The sequence below is a fragment of the Citrus clementina genome, unplaced genomic scaffold (genome assembly GCF_000493195.1).
Source record: "Citrus clementina cultivar Clemenules unplaced genomic scaffold, Citrus_clementina_v1.0 scaffold_1, whole genome shotgun sequence".
Classification (NCBI taxonomy): domain Eukaryota; kingdom Viridiplantae; phylum Streptophyta; class Magnoliopsida; order Sapindales; family Rutaceae; genus Citrus; species Citrus x clementina.
In genome coordinates, this window is record NW_006263303.1 from 8,588,074 (window position 1) to 8,603,183 (window position 15,110).

At 36.5% G+C, this 15,110-nt stretch overlaps 2 protein-coding genes across 2 annotated transcripts; both read left to right on the plus strand.

Moving 5' to 3' along the window:
• The first annotated feature begins 415 nt into the window (after window positions 1-415).
• LOC18055670 (zinc protease PQQL-like) lies at window positions 416-11,362 on the plus strand. The gene is given in 22 exon segments (XM_024177477.1): window positions 416-771; window positions 1,205-1,451; window positions 1,525-1,650; window positions 2,194-2,331; window positions 2,441-2,575; window positions 2,703-2,960; window positions 3,300-3,437; window positions 3,525-3,594; window positions 3,700-3,846; window positions 3,849-3,909; window positions 4,900-5,005; window positions 5,096-5,329; window positions 5,710-5,874; window positions 5,951-6,100; window positions 6,185-6,276; window positions 6,602-6,683; window positions 6,788-6,871; window positions 6,959-7,075; window positions 7,178-7,288; window positions 7,502-7,582; window positions 10,315-10,509; window positions 10,864-11,362. Coding segments are annotated over 22 exon segments (3,024 nt in total). The 5' UTR covers window positions 416-562; the 3' UTR covers window positions 10,942-11,362.
• Window positions 11,363-12,578: 1,216 nt separating this feature from the next.
• On the plus strand, window positions 12,579-15,110 carry LOC18055671 (40S ribosomal protein S15a-5). The gene is made up of 3 exons (XM_024178233.1): window positions 12,579-12,944; window positions 14,464-14,618; window positions 14,770-15,110. The coding sequence occupies exons 1-3, from the start codon at window positions 12,809-12,811 to the stop codon at window positions 14,866-14,868; spliced, it is 390 nt and encodes a 129-aa protein (XP_024034001.1). The 5' UTR covers window positions 12,579-12,808; the 3' UTR covers window positions 14,869-15,110.

Consider the following 15,110-nt stretch of genomic DNA (forward strand, 5'->3'; position numbering starts at 1 on the left):
ACCCTTCTTTTGATGAAGAGTAAAGTTTACTCTTGTTGAAAATTAGTAAATGAACGATGAGAGGTAAAATAATAATAATTGAAGTCCTCATGTTTTCAATATTTTGTATTTAAAGGACGGTATAATTCGGAACTTGAAATCTCTTTGAATTTTGGCCAAACGATTACAGAATGGAAGAATAAATAATACATATTAACACTTAATTGTATTTTTTTTAAAATAGAGTTTATTTAAGTAAAATTTTTGTTAATAAAATTTTTATTTAAAAATTTAATTATTTAATTGTCAATAAAAATTATATATATCATAAAAATTAAAATAAAATTATTAAATAAATAAAGAATATTTTAAATATTATAGTATCTAAAAATTTTAAACAACGAAAAAAAATGCAATTAAATAAGTTGTTACGGTTAGGTTGTCCCAAAATACTCATTCAACACAAATCGTGATTCAGTTGGTGGGTTAGAAAACAAACGTCAATTCAATTCATTTTCAGTTCAATTTGCCTATCCTGAGAGTTGAGATAGAGTAGTGAAAGCTGAAGTAGAAAACGGAGTAAATGGAACTGCTACCGGCGGAGGGGTCGCAGATCGCGAAGAAGCACGGATTCCGGTCGCTGAAACTGGTGAGCTTCGACTTGAACGAAGAGCTTGGCGAACAGCCATTCGGAGTTGACTACGGCAGGCTCGATAATGGCCTTTTTTACTACGTTCGTTGCAACTCTAAGCCGAGAATGCGCGCTGCTCTCGCTCTCGCTGTCAAAGCCGGGTAATTATTTGATTGGACTTGTTTGCATAATTTTCTTCGCTTGCATGTGTTATACTTTTGAGGTTGTTGATGCTAATTTGTGTTGTTAAGTTGATGAACTTGTGGCAATTTGTGGAATGCAAGCCTATCACCTTGTAGGTTTTAGTGCAATTATGACATTCTGGGAGCTTATTTGTGGAAAATGTCGATGACTTTAGTTATGTTGTGGAACTGAAAGGGAGTTAGCTCCTTTGGTTGATTAAAACTTGTACATGAATAAGGAGTGTTGCTTTTAGGGTTTAGGGCTTGCAAGTCGTTTACTGTGGCTAAGTTGTGGAGCGATTTGAGTTCCTATTTCTACTTTATAATTGCTTATGTGAAGCTGCTAGGTTCAATCACGGGAATGTATGGAGATTCATGTTGGAGTGAAGCTAATTTATTCCGTTCATGGCAGCTCAGTTTTAGAAGAGGAGCATGAGCGAGGAGTTGCACACATAGTCGAGCATCTTGCATTTAGTGCTACTGAGAAATACACGAATCACGACATCATCAAATTTCTAGAAAGTATTGGAGCGGAATTTGGTGCCTGTCAGAATGCTGTAACATCTGCGGATGAGACTGTGTATGAGCTGTTCGTGCCTGTTGACAAGCCTGAACTTCTGTCCCGGGCCATTTCAGTCTTGGCAGAATTCAGTACAGAGGTACCAAATAACTGTTTGTCCAATTACATCTGTACTGGCTACTTCTTTTAGTCTAATAATTTTTGCAATGCAGGTTCGAGTTTCAAAAGATGACTTGGAAAAAGAAAGAGGCGCCGTATTGGAAGAGTACAGGGGAAACCGGAATGCTAGTGGGAGAATGCAAGATGCACATTGGGTCCTGATGATGGAAGGATCAAAGGTGCTGCGCTATGTCTTGTAACCTGTTTGTGGTTGTCATTTGTTCGCTTGTTAGTTACCTTCTGATTTATAGCTAGTTATTTCTTGGAGATATCAGTTGCATTCTTGCAGTGTAAAAATGCTGTTTACTTATCTCTCCTGTCTAACTGGATGAGCCAATTTAGTTTAACTATGATCTATTATATGATTTTCAGACCATATTCCTGGTTTCCTTTAACATTTTGCCAAGAAATAGAGTTCTTATTAGTGTCCGTTACATTTGGTTGTAATGACTTGGTATACAGCCACAAAGGGAGGGTACAAGAAGTGGGCCCTTGGAAAGGAGGGATTGGAGTATCTTTATTCTTCTGAGCATTAGAGTTTGATTTTGACTTTGTCAGGATAAGGCTCTTACTCTGATTATGGGTACACGAGAGTTTTCTCGTCTGGCTCACTGTTTAGAGACATGCCCAGAGTTTTAATCAATAATTTTCTACATATGTTTGGTTTAGCTTATGACTGATCAGCTACAATTTGATTTCTATCCGTTTATATGTTTTTGCAGTATGCTGAGTGCTTACCCATTGGATTAGAGAAGGTAATTAGGACGGTTTTTTCTGACACTGTAAAAAGATTTTATCAAAAGTGGTACCGTTTGCAGAATATGGCAGTGATAGCAGTTGGAGATTTTCCTGATACTAAGGTTTGTATATGTAATATGCATATTCACCTGTTTTAGTTAACATATGAATGCTAATCAAGATTCTTAACTCTCTCTCTCTTTCTATGTCCCTCTCTCCATGTCTTCAAAGGGTGTGGTTGAGTTGATAAACACTCACTTTGGGCAGAAAAAGTCAGCAACTGATCCTCCGGTTATACCAAAATTTCCAGTTCCTTCTCATCAGGAGCCTCGTTTTTCATGTTTCATTGAATCTGAAGCTGGTGGGGTTAGTATGCTATGAGTCTTAAAATTTTTTGTTTATATATTTTTGTCCTGTTAACTACATATGCAGATGCATAAATAGTCATCTTAATTTGCCTGTTCTGACATTTTTATTTATTCTGCTTGACCAGTCAGCAGTGATTGTTAGCTATAAGATGCCAGTGAACGAGCTAAAGACAATAAAAGACTACAAGGAAATGCTCACAGAATCCATGTTCCTACATGCTCTAAATCAGAGGTTCTTTAAATTATCGCGCAGAAAGGATCCCCCTTATTTCTCATGCTCAGCTTCTGCAGATGATCTGGTTCGCCCATTAAAGGCTTATATAATGTCCTCCTCTTGTAAAGAAAGAGGGACTTTGAAGGCCTTAGAGTCAATGCTCATTGAGGTGTGCTTTTATCTTCATCTCAATTGGGTCCGTTTTGTAGTTGTCTTTATTTATTTACTTATTTATTTATATTTGTTGGGAATAGATACTAAAGTACATTAAAGAAGAAAGACAAAACTTACAAAGGTAGACCAGATGTCCATGTGTAAAATCCTCAAAAACAGATATAAAGGGGAAGGGAAACAATCTGTACTAAAGCCATCCAACAATCCCAAAGAATCCATCGTTCTATAGAATTAACCCAAAACCTCCTCCCAGCTGAGATTTATGAAAAAAAAAAAAAAAAAATCTTTAAAGTCATTTGTGCACTAGGTTCGTTGCTAAAGCATTTTGTATTAGGTTGCAAGGGTACGGCTACATGGGTTTTCAGAACGGGAAGTATCTGTAGCTCGAGCTTTGCTGATGTCAGAGGTCGAATCTGCCTATCTAGAGCGTGATCAAATGCAATCAACCAACTTGCGAGATGAATGCTTACAAGTATAACCGTAGATCCTTAAATTTTCCAACCATTTCATGTGAAACTTTTCATTCGGTCAGCCAAAGTAAGTATTTTTTTTTTTGTAGCATTTTCTCTGCAAAGAACCTATTATTGGGATTGAATATGAGGCTCGGCTCCAGAAAACTCTTCTACCTCGTGAGTAAACATTACTATATTTTTTAACTCATGTTGAGGCTTACTGTAATAAGCCAAGTAGGAAATCATTTACAGTTGTTCTAATCGGGCTTTTTACGTGCATAGATATATCGGCATTAGAGGTTTCCAGATATTCAGAGAAGTTACAAACATCATGCAGCTGTGTCATAAAGACAATTGAACCTCAAACTTTTTCAACAATTGATGATCTGAAAAATATTGTGTTGAAGATTAAAAATCTTGAGGAAAAAAAATTTCTCCTTGGGATGAGGAAAACATACCTGAAGAAATTGTTAGTACAAAACCCAGTCCAGGGTAAGAATGGGTCCTTTTCTACCGTATTATCTGTTTATAGTCTTTATGGTATACGTAATTATGATAATATGGTCCCTGTAGCACCTCCTATAACTGCGCCACCTATTTCAAACTTTTCTTCCCTCTCTATGAATCAAAAAATGCTGTACGATTCAGTGTAATTGACTAGGTATAGATCATAATCTGTTGGATTATGTAATCCACCTAATGGGAGATTCTTGTTTATCTTAGCACTTTTGAGTGTGATTTCACAATGAAATAAATTTATGAAATTTGAGTGTTTTAGCAATAAAGAGATCTCTTAGCATGTGAGTTTGTCCTGTTGTATTATAGGCGCATTGTGTGAAATGTGTTTTCTGTTGGTTGGGTCTGTAATTGTGGTTTAGAAAATGAGTGATTCCTGGTTAGTCTCCAATGTTCCACCATAGTTCTATGATTTCTAATCTATTTTTTCCGGTTATTTGGAACCCAACTTTTGTCTCTTACTCCTTGAAGTATGTTCTTATGTGATTTCTCTTTCCCAGTCCAAGACTGGTTATTTATCTCTTCCCTTTTCTTTTTTCTCTTCTCTTTTTGACGATCGCGCCTTTTACCATCCCCCATGTGATTCATCAGCCCCCTCCTATTTGTTTCACATTTCTGAATCTTTACTCTCTGCGTGTATAAGGTGGGAAGATGCCATATGGCTTCAAGAGGGTTTGCACATTTCTGGGTTGAAAACTTGTACTGTTTAAAGCAATCACTCGATTTAGGGTTATGGATAATAATCTCAGTTGGTGAGTCATATGATGTCTCATTTAACTTATATGTGACTGACCTAATTTCTCCTGAGGGTTCAATTAGTTTCCTTTTTCTTCAATTTGGAAACTTGATGCTCTCATATATTATTTCTTTTATTTGATGTTGGCCCAAAATAACAGTTTTCAAAGGTCTTGGTCTTCATAACTTATTAATTGCTTAATCTAAGCTTGGTCCATTTATTTCTTTCAGGAATATTGTACAGCAGTTTGAATATGAGAATTTAGGAGCCACTGAGTTGGTTTTATCAAATGGCATGCGAGTATGCTATAAGTGTACAGACTTTCTTGATGACCAGGTACAGTGGCATTCAAGTTTCCTATAATCATTTTTTAGTGTCGGTTGATGTGAAACATTATAATTTTTTATCAACTGTTTGTTTCAACAGGTTCTTTTTACAGGTTTCTCATATGGGGGCCTGTCTGAACTTCCAGAAAGTGAGTATCTTTCATGCTCCATGGGATCAACCATTGCTGGAGAAATTGGTGTATTTGGTTATAGACCATCAATGTTAATGGACATGCTTGCTGGAAAGAGAGTTGAAGGTGGAACAAAGGTTGGAGCATACATGAGAACCTTTTCTGGTGACTGTTCACCCTCGGATCTGGAAACTGCATTGCAGGTTTGCTTTATTGGATTAATCACATCGATTTCCTTCTCTTTTCCCACCCTTAGATTATTATTTGAAATATTGACATATAGGAGACTGCAATATACTAATATTTTCTTCTCAGAAATCTATTTGCATGTGTGAATGTATGAAAATAATTGTTAGTGTTGATGATTAGTGATTGCAATATTTTCTTGGACATCAATTGTTATTTTTCTCTTTGTTTTTGTTTTTGTTTTTGCATTGGGGTCACTAGGCTGGGGGGATGATTGTATGACTTCTCTGTGATCAATATGCTAAATGACTGTTTCGTCTTTCTGTGGTGTCTTGACCTATCTTTTTTTTTTTTTTTCCCTCTTTTATTATGATTGTTATGATTGTTGTGGTGGCAGCTTGTATATCAACTTTTCACTACAAACGTAGCACCAGGAGAGGAAGAAGTCAAAATAGTGATGCAAATGGCAGAAGAGGTGATTCGTGCTCAAGAGAGGGATCCATACACTGCATTTGCAAACCGGGTGAAGGAGATCAACTATGGAAACTCTTATTTTTTTAGGGTATGCCTCATTTGTTGTTTTGAATTCTTTCAATGGAGATGCCCTCCTTAACTCTTGGTTATTTCTGGTGAATCAGCCTATTCGAATAAGTGACCTTCAAAAAGTGGATCCATTGAAAGCTTGTGATTATTTCAATAGCTGTTTTAAGGATCCATCAACTTTCACTGTTGTGATTGTTGGCAACATTGATCCTTCAAATGGAATTCCTTTGATATTGCAGTATTTGGTGAGTTGAAAATTTCTTGCTTAACTGCTTCTGCCTGGAGATTTTAAATATCACGTTAATTGGGTGCTCTGATTTTCAATGCAGGGCGGAATACCAAAGCCTCCTGAACCAATTCTCCATTTTAACCGTGATAATCTTAAAGGCTTACCATTTACATTTCCCTCATCAATAATTAGGTTTGTATTTCTGGCTATATAGCAGTTTATATATCATCTATTTTGATCAATTTTATTCAACCTGCTGGGTTGCCTCAACTGTTCTCAACTTCAAGAGTTAAAAGTGTTTTGTCTTGCCTTGAATGCATGCATGCTAACTCACTTGCCAACCTCCCTTTTGTTATCTTCTCTCTATTACCAGCCTCAGCCTCAGTTTTGATAGCTACCTGCCTACCTTTCTTTTGACATTGCTACAGTCTAAAGACATGATTTTGGTGCTCTATTGTCACATGTTCTTTTTCCAGTTGCAATCCATGTCCCTCTAATGCATTGATTATACTTGCAGAGAGGTGGTCCGCAGTCCCATGGTCGAAGCACAATGCTCAGTCCAGCTGTGCTTTCCTGTTGAGCTGAAGAATGGAACAATGGTTTCTGGCTCTCTTTTGATCTATGCTTTCTTGTTGAGCTGATGCCTTGAATTCTGCTTTTGATAGTTTATCATCTGAATATCTATTGGATAATTAAATTGCAGGTTGAAGAGATAAACTATGTGGGTTTCTTGAGCAAACTTCTTGAAACAAAGATGATGCAGGTTCTCCGTTTCAAGCATGGACAGGTTTGTGCTTCCAAGTTCCAACTATTGTGCTGTTATTAGTTTTCTTATTCTTTGACCTAATGTTTCTTAATGTCCTGTATTTCTCAGATCTATTCTGCCAGTGTTTCAGTATTCCTAGGCGGTAATAAACATTCAAGAACTGGTGATGTACGGGGTGATATTAGCATAAATTTCTCTTGTGATCCGGAGATCTCTTTCAAGCTGGTATGTGTATAGTTGTATATTTTGCCATCTTTTATTTTTATATTTAAGTGTGCCAACTGCCTATCAGCTCAATTTTTTGGTTTGTGCAATGTCTTTCTACAGGTAGACCTTGCCTTGGATGAAATCTCGCGTCTTCAAAAGGAAGGGCCTTCTGATGAGGATGTTTCCACCATACTTGAACTTGAGCAAAGAGCTCATGAAACTGGATTGCAGGTTTAATTTCTTTATTTGTTTGTATCTAATAATGGCCCATTGATTGGCAAGTGATAAAGGCAAGGTAGATGCATTCTGAATCTTACTCCTATGTTTCAACCCTATATGGTGGTTGAACTCCAAATCAAGCATGGAGTTTAGTTCCCTTGATGGGAGAAATGAAAGTTATCCAGCGCCATTTATTTCTGTTACTGATTGCTATTGCTCTTTCAGGAGAACTACCACTGGCTGGATAGGATTTTATGCAGCTACCAGTCAAGAGTCTACTCTGGAGATGTTGGCACTTCTTTTAAGGTGATAGCCTATTGTTTTTTTATGCTACAGTCCTGAAATTGTAGTTTGTATCCATTTTGTATCTTTTCATGTTTAGTATGTATTAAGTAACTGGTTATCACAAAAGCTTAAACTGATAGAATTACAGAAAGGTTCCAGAATAGAATCTGGTACCGGAGGTCTAAGGTTCGAACCCTACTAACATGGGTAGGGAGGGTTTTCCATTCATGCAATGCTAAGAAGAAAATATGTCACTTCAGTACTTATCTAGAAGAGAATTCTGAATATGAATAATATGATAGGACTTAGAGCTAAATTAGGGTTGATTTTTATTGATTGAATTAAAAAAAAAGGAACAATCCTAACCGACAATTCGAGAGGTAGGTCGATCTATCCCAAAACTCTTAATTATTCCTAACTCTAGAAAAAACTCAACATAAACTCTAAATGACTCTTCAATATCTTATTTATACCTGAGCCCTAATTAACGAATAAATAAAATTACTAAACTACCATTGTCCCTAAAATTACTAAATTGTCCTTGGTCCTTTATATTTGCACCTAAAATAAGTTTTTTTGGTCTAACATTACTCCCCTCCCAAAAAGACACCTTGCCCTCAAGGTGAAATCTAGGAAACTGCTGCCTCTTCTTCCTCGACTTCTTCCCTGCATTTCTCCTTATCACACACAGTCAGAACTTATAGTGATTTATCCTTACATCGATGCCCCAGTGAAAATTTCTCATCGCATCAAAAACACGGAATTTTATGAAGAGACTGAAACCAGAAATCCGAGCCTTGCTACGCTGGCTAAGGCCGAGAGGGGTAGGGGAGTTAATGGAGTTGGCACAGATGATTGAGGATAAGAACACAACAGAATGGGTTAATAGGAGTAGTTCAGTCAATTTTCATACCGAAACAGCACGCCATTGGTCCCAGACTATGGGGTTTTAGCGAGAGTTCCAAAACAAATCATGAGGTTACAAAGAGATTCCCAAAGGGATCGGGTTAGTGGGGCCCGACCAGGGTGACTTTCAAATGCCTCACGCCTCTGGGATTCCCCCTAGACGCCCCGATAGCAACTCAAACTTCTCCCTATACTCCATGACTGTTCTCTCTTGGGTCAAAGCAAAAAATTGCTCATGCAAATCTACCTCTTGAACGGCCTGAAACCTCTCCAACAGCCGGTCCTTAAATTCACCCCCCGACCTCAATGGTTGTCGTTGTTCTCGCCATTGAAACTATGAAAGGGCCTTTCCCTCCGAACATAATGCCACCACCATCAATTTTTCCCTTTCTGAGATTCCATTGATGGTGAAATAGTGCTCTACCTTATACACCCATCCATAGGCATCCTTGCCTTCGAAAATAGGCATTTTCAGTTTCCTTACCCTAGAATCTACCCCAAATTGAGTTTGCCCTGCCCAATTTCACGCCATTGGAGGTCTCCAACCTCTCGAATCTACTCTAGTTTCAGCAAATCCCAAAGACCCAGCCCAAAATTCTCCTTGCTCAGCCCCATATTGGGCTGAAATCCCTTGCCCAGCCACATTCCAGTCATAACTCGTCGGAAATCCCTCCTCCTTGACATCCGCCCCTAAATCCGACTTGTCTAGACCCAAAACCGCCCTGCCTAGGCCCAAATCCAGCCTGCCCAGCCCAAAATCCGGCCTGCCCAGGCCATGCATCGCCACCGAGTCGCCAAGACCGACCATCCAACTCCTGTGCGCCCTATTCCGATGCCGAAATGCCGATTCCTAACCCTAAGCTGCCTCCTCCAGCCGCGACCCAGCTTCTTCCGCCGCGCCTGACACCGAGAAAGGCTCCCCCAAGTCGCGAGTCCCTTGGGCCGACCTCCCCGCCTCCAAATCTGTCGTGACCATCACCCCTGGCTGTGCTAGACTGGTGGTTTTCTGCCCTCTGCCCTCTGCGTCGCCGCCGACCACGGGTTCCGTACCACCGGAGCTTTCTCCCGCCACGCTGCCGTGGCCTGTCGATGTTGCCAGTGGTGGGTTAAGGTGGAGTTCCGTCAATTTCAGCAACATGGCTTCAAGGGATGAATATTGCTGTTGAACGGTGTTAAATCGCTCGTCAATGGTGGCCTTGAGCGATCCAACCTCCATTTCCAATTTCTCTTCAAGTGCGTCCACCTTCTTCGCTGCCATTGTCTCGGGATTCTTGCTCTGATACCACTTTGATAGGACTTAGAGCTAACTTAGGGCTGATTTTTATTGATTGAATCAAAAGAAAGAACATTCCTGACCTACAATTTGAGAGAGGTCAATCTCTCCCAAAAGTCCTAATTATTCCTAGCTCTAGACAAAACACAACATAAACCCTAAATGACTCCTTAATCTCTTATTTATACTTGAGCCCTAATTAATGAATAAATAAAATTACTAAACTGCCCCTGCCCCTAAAATTACTAAACTGTCCCTGCCCCTTTATATTTGCGCCTAACATAAGTTTTATTGGTCTAACATAATAGTGGCAGTAAACCTTGGAGTCATCTGTCTATTTTTCTCTTTAAATGTTGAGGAAAAGAGAACAAAATGAGTGTTAGCCTGCTATTGCTGCAATCATTTTAAAGTTCTCATCATTGTATGGTGCTTTTTGTTGCCAAAGCTTGGACGGAAGCTTGGCAGAAACGTATAAAATCATCTCTTGCCTTTTTATTGGTTTAAGTTAAAATATTGATTATTTTTTATTTTAAATTTCAGTGATAATTAATTATTGAATTTGTGTCCTTTGCAGATTCAAGATGAAGCGCGATCCAAAGTTAGAAAGTCTCTGCAACCATTAACATTACAGTTAGCATTACAAAGAATAATGCCTTATCCTTGCAACAAGCAGTTTACTGTAGTGATTCTTATGCCACAAGTATCTCGATTTAAGTTCTTAAGATCATTATTTCGACATAACCAGACCTATCATCTTGGAGATGCAAAGGTCAGTTTGTGCCTGTTATTTGCTTTGTCACATATTTAGTACTGAGTACACATTTAATCAACGAATTTGTATCTTCTGGCAGTTATTCTCTGAATGCCGGTAACTCCTTAAATTTTTTGCTTTGCACACTTCATCTTTTTCCTCAGTGGAATTAATAATCTGCTGAATTTTTTTTTCCTTGTGATATATATATTTATATTATTGTGAAACTACTGATTGCTTTTTACATTATCTATGCCATCTCCACTTCCCCGCTAATCATTGCTTTTCTTTATTCAAGTTTGGTATCATCAATTCTCAGTATTGTTGACTTTCATAAATTTATTAATGCTGTAATATTGTTGGTTGTGGCAGGCTTTAGCTGCTGTTGCTGGTTTGACATTTTTGGCCTTTAGTTTGTGGAGATATTCTCGGAGAACCCTGAAATCCTAGGACCTTTATGGAGCAAAGCTCAACATACTTCAGGAAAATTGAGACTTCCAAGCAGGAATTAGGATGTATCGTATCATATTGATGAATGGTAGAAAATGCATATTAGGTACCAAAGAATTGTTTAGGAGGATGGTAACTGCCGCCAACTTCTTTACCCATCAAGGGCTTCTCACAATCAATGTACATCTGGTTAGATGATTAGACACCAATTCTTTCAGTCTTCGTGTATCCTCCTTTAAAATACTTGAAGGTATTACTGTATTTCTTATGATGAACTCAAGATTTACGATGGGGTTATGGTAAGGGGGATGCATATTTGTGACAAAAGTTGTGGAAAATACGGTATATTGCAGATAATGAACTATTGAATTGAATGGGCAGTGCCGCGGTGATTTCATCGCAGCATTTTTTATTTTTTAAATTTTTATCTTCGCCTGTTACATCTGTGTTTTGGGCCTGCGACACAAATGAGATTAACTATAGGTACCACTAAACCTGGGATTTTCTTCATGTAGTTTTAAATTCAATAATTCAGTGCATTGTGATGTTCAGAAAAAGAGATGCTTCAGGGTCAAGAAGCAAAGGTGCTGTCTAACTGAGACTTTGTGTATACCACTGCGATAGCTAAAGACGTAGAACATAGTAACAGATGTAATGAAAACTGTGTTTAGATGAGGGTTTCCAGAATTATTTTAGGACATTAGATTAGCATTTTGAGATTGGAATAAGTAATTTTTTTTTTCTACAAGATTATGTCTAATTATATGAGAAAGAGAAGTGATATTTCGACAAAAATTTTATAGATCGCTTACAGGAAAAATAGTTCACTCAGTCAAGATTATGTATTAAAAAAATAAGTACTTAACACAGTAACCCACGCTGTATGTACTCTTATTCCATCGGTGCTGCAAAGTTCTTCAGAGTTTAAGTCGAATCTCTTCTTCTATTCTTATATTGTGTTGGAATTGTAGTTAGAAAATTATAGCATTAAAGTGTTTATTTAAAAACACTAGTTACTGTATTTTAAAAATTAAGTTGATTTAATTTCGTATTTGCATAATAAAAAAATATAATATTTTTACTAATTTTACTAAAATTATTATTTTAAAAATTTATTTTATATATAATATTAATTTTTATTTCATATTTAAAGTTTTTTTCACAACTACAACTCAAAAACTACAATATTTTAATAACAAACAGGAACTTAATTTCTCAGAACTACATTTCAATTTAAATAAATTCATTCTAGTTTTTTTAATTAATTTTTTCTCTTATCCCAAAAAAACAATATTACTACAGTTCATACGATCTATAAAAAATAATTAAAGTGTTTATTTAAAAACACTAGTTACTGTATTTTAAAAATTAAGTGTATTTACATAATAAAAAAATATAATATTTTTACTAATTTTACTAAAATTATTATTTAAAAATTTATTTTATATATAATATTAATTTTTATTTCATATTTAAAGTTTTTTTCACAACAACTACAACTCAAAAACTACAATATTTTAATAACAAACAGCAACTTAGTTTCTCATAACTACATTTCAATTTAAATAAATTCATTCTAGTTTTTTTAATTAATTTTTTCTCTTATCCCCAAAAAAAAATATTACTACAGTTCATACGAAACACTGGTGACGTCAGCCCAAGTCAGAGCACACCGTCATAAAGCCCACTGAAAAATAAGGCGGACTTAAATTCTCAAACACCAGGTAAACAAAATTAAATACCCTCACAACTTGGTGAAACTATCAGAAACGCCATTCTTTTTGTGTCGAAACTCGAAACCCCACCATTTTCCCGAGGGAGATACCAGCGTGTAAAGCCAAGCCTTGGGTGTATTAGCAGTGCCCAGATGGGGAGGAGGATATTAAACAATGCGTTGAGAGCGATAGTAAATGCAGAGAGGAGGGGAAAAGCTACTGTTGAGCTGCAACCAATCTCTACTGTCATGTCTTCTTTCCTTAATATCATGAAATATCGAGGTGAATGTATTTTTGTACATATTCCTATTTAAAATGTATTTTTACTTGGTAAATTAGGCTGAAGTAATGGTAACTGTAAGTGGGTTCATTGTAATTTTGTCTACTTTTTTGCATCAGTAGCCTAGCCATTGGTAATAGTAATTCAGATATTAGAAAATAAAGTCTAGCAGATTTATTATTGTTTCAATTTATGGTTATGTTCTAGTTCTACAATAAATACATATTGGATGTATGAATGATAGGTGGTTGAGTGTTTCCATAATGTGTTTCAAACTCGAAAATCTATAAAGAAGATTGATATATACACGTGCGGATTTGTGTGTAGGTGAAGAAAGAGAGATTTGGAGCAATTTCATGGATGTGATAGGAGCAATTAGCATGATCTGGGTTCTTTTGTTTTCAATGATTTTATTATCCTTTATTATTATCTTGGGGGTTGTATGATACATGCTTGCAAACTTTGAAGTACAACAATTAAATCAAACTTTTGTACATTTTTGTCCACAAGGCCTTGGGTTTTATTTCATTACAGCTGAAGATATATGGAGATTTTTTGGATCTAAATAGAAAACGAATGCAAATATAAAACTTGGATCCAAGTTTTATTGAGAATGCTATTTTCACTTTTTAAATTATGCTTATGTCTACATTATTGTCTCATCACATGGAAGTCTACCTTCCATACTCATTTCAATGGGTATACATGGTATGCAACACGTTATTTGAGTGAAAACACTTCATCAGACATCTATATCTGCTGGTGGTTAGTAAATTTAGAGTGGACATGGACAGATACCGCATGAAATTCTCTACAACCAAAAATGTGTCTCTGAACTGCTGCAGAATATTTTTTAGAATCTGTGTGAAATGTAGCAGACTTGTCTTGTTTAATGATGTACCCTAATTTTTATCAGGGTGCTTGCTCACAGACATGAATTTTGAACACAACAAGTTGTTTGCTTTTAATTTTTTTTTTGGGGAGAAATTTCCTTTATATTATTTAATGCTTCTATTCTGTTGTCGTTCCGGTTCTGGTTCATGCCACTTAAATTTCAGATCAATCGAATTAACCTTATGTATTTGAGAGTGATTTGCTTGTCCTACTAATTGGTTGCAATTTTGCAAGTTTGGTTACCATCATAGATTCATGGGACATTTTGCTAAGGCTTTGGCAGTTAGGTTTCTTTATTATTTTTTTTTATTATGTTTGGTGAATGGACATGGTAGTACTTTTGTTCTTAATTTCTTACCATTAAATGTTTATGCTGTGTATTAGAGACTTTGATTTTTGTTTATCTATTAAATCTATTGTTCAGAAAGAAAGAAATATGAAACAAATAAAATTATCTCTTGACTGGAACTTATTGACGTTCTTCAGTCTTTATCTGTAACGAGTTTCATTCTGTTCTTTAATTTTATTGTAGTTAGTGGATCCAAAATGTTCAATCTTTGAATTTTTAATGGCTATTGTTTATTAACTTGGCATTTTCTCTTTTCTTGTATTTTTAACAAATTTAAAGGATACGCAAAGATTTTCAAGTTTATGATCCACATAGGGTGGGCAAGATCAAAGTTGAACTGCTAGGCAGGGTTAATGATTGTCGGGCTCTCACCTATAGGCAGGATATTAAAGCAAGCGAAATTGAAGGGTACACAGTGCGTGCTCTTCCAACTAGACAGGTTTGTTTATAACTCTTTCAAGTCCTTTGTAGTTGCCACTGGCAAGAAAGGTTGTGTGGTATGTTTATGAATCTGACACTTTTGCCAAATAATCAGACAGTATGCAGGAACTTATGTCTTGCCGTTTTTGTTTTGATTTCTTTCGATGCAGTGGGGTTATGTTGTTATAACAACTCCAGATGGTGTTTTGGATCATGAAGAGGCCTTGAGACGAAATGTGGGTGGCCAAGTTCTTGGTTATTTCCATTAGATATCCTTGCTATGTGTGGAAGCAAAGGTTCTTCGATGAAGTTGCAGCCTGCAAGAATGTGTTAAACTTTCAATTAGAGACAATCTGAAATTTGTATTTATTTGAGCGGAATGATAGAACAGTGTTTGTTTCACCTCTCTTCATAATTTTTTTTTTATCTTCATGGAACATAAGTTTTAAAAGTGGGTTTTAAAGACTTGTCTGCTCCTGGCAGAAATAACAAGATTTATGAAGACATGTCC

What these genes read in the sequence shown, in the direction of transcription:
- LOC18055671 (XM_024178233.1), top strand. Translation starts at nt 12,809, where the DNA reads ATGGGGAGGAGGATATTAAACAATGCGTTGAGAGCGATAGTAAATGCA. An exon ending in CATGAAATATCGAGGTGAAT is followed by an intron (nt 12,945 to 14,463) that starts GTATTTTTGTAC and finishes TTTAAAGGATAC; the next exon opens with GCAAAGATTTTCAAGTTTAT. An exon ending in GTGCTCTTCCAACTAGACAG is followed by an intron (nt 14,619 to 14,769) that starts GTTTGTTTATAA and finishes CTTTCGATGCAG; the next exon opens with TGGGGTTATGTTGTTATAAC.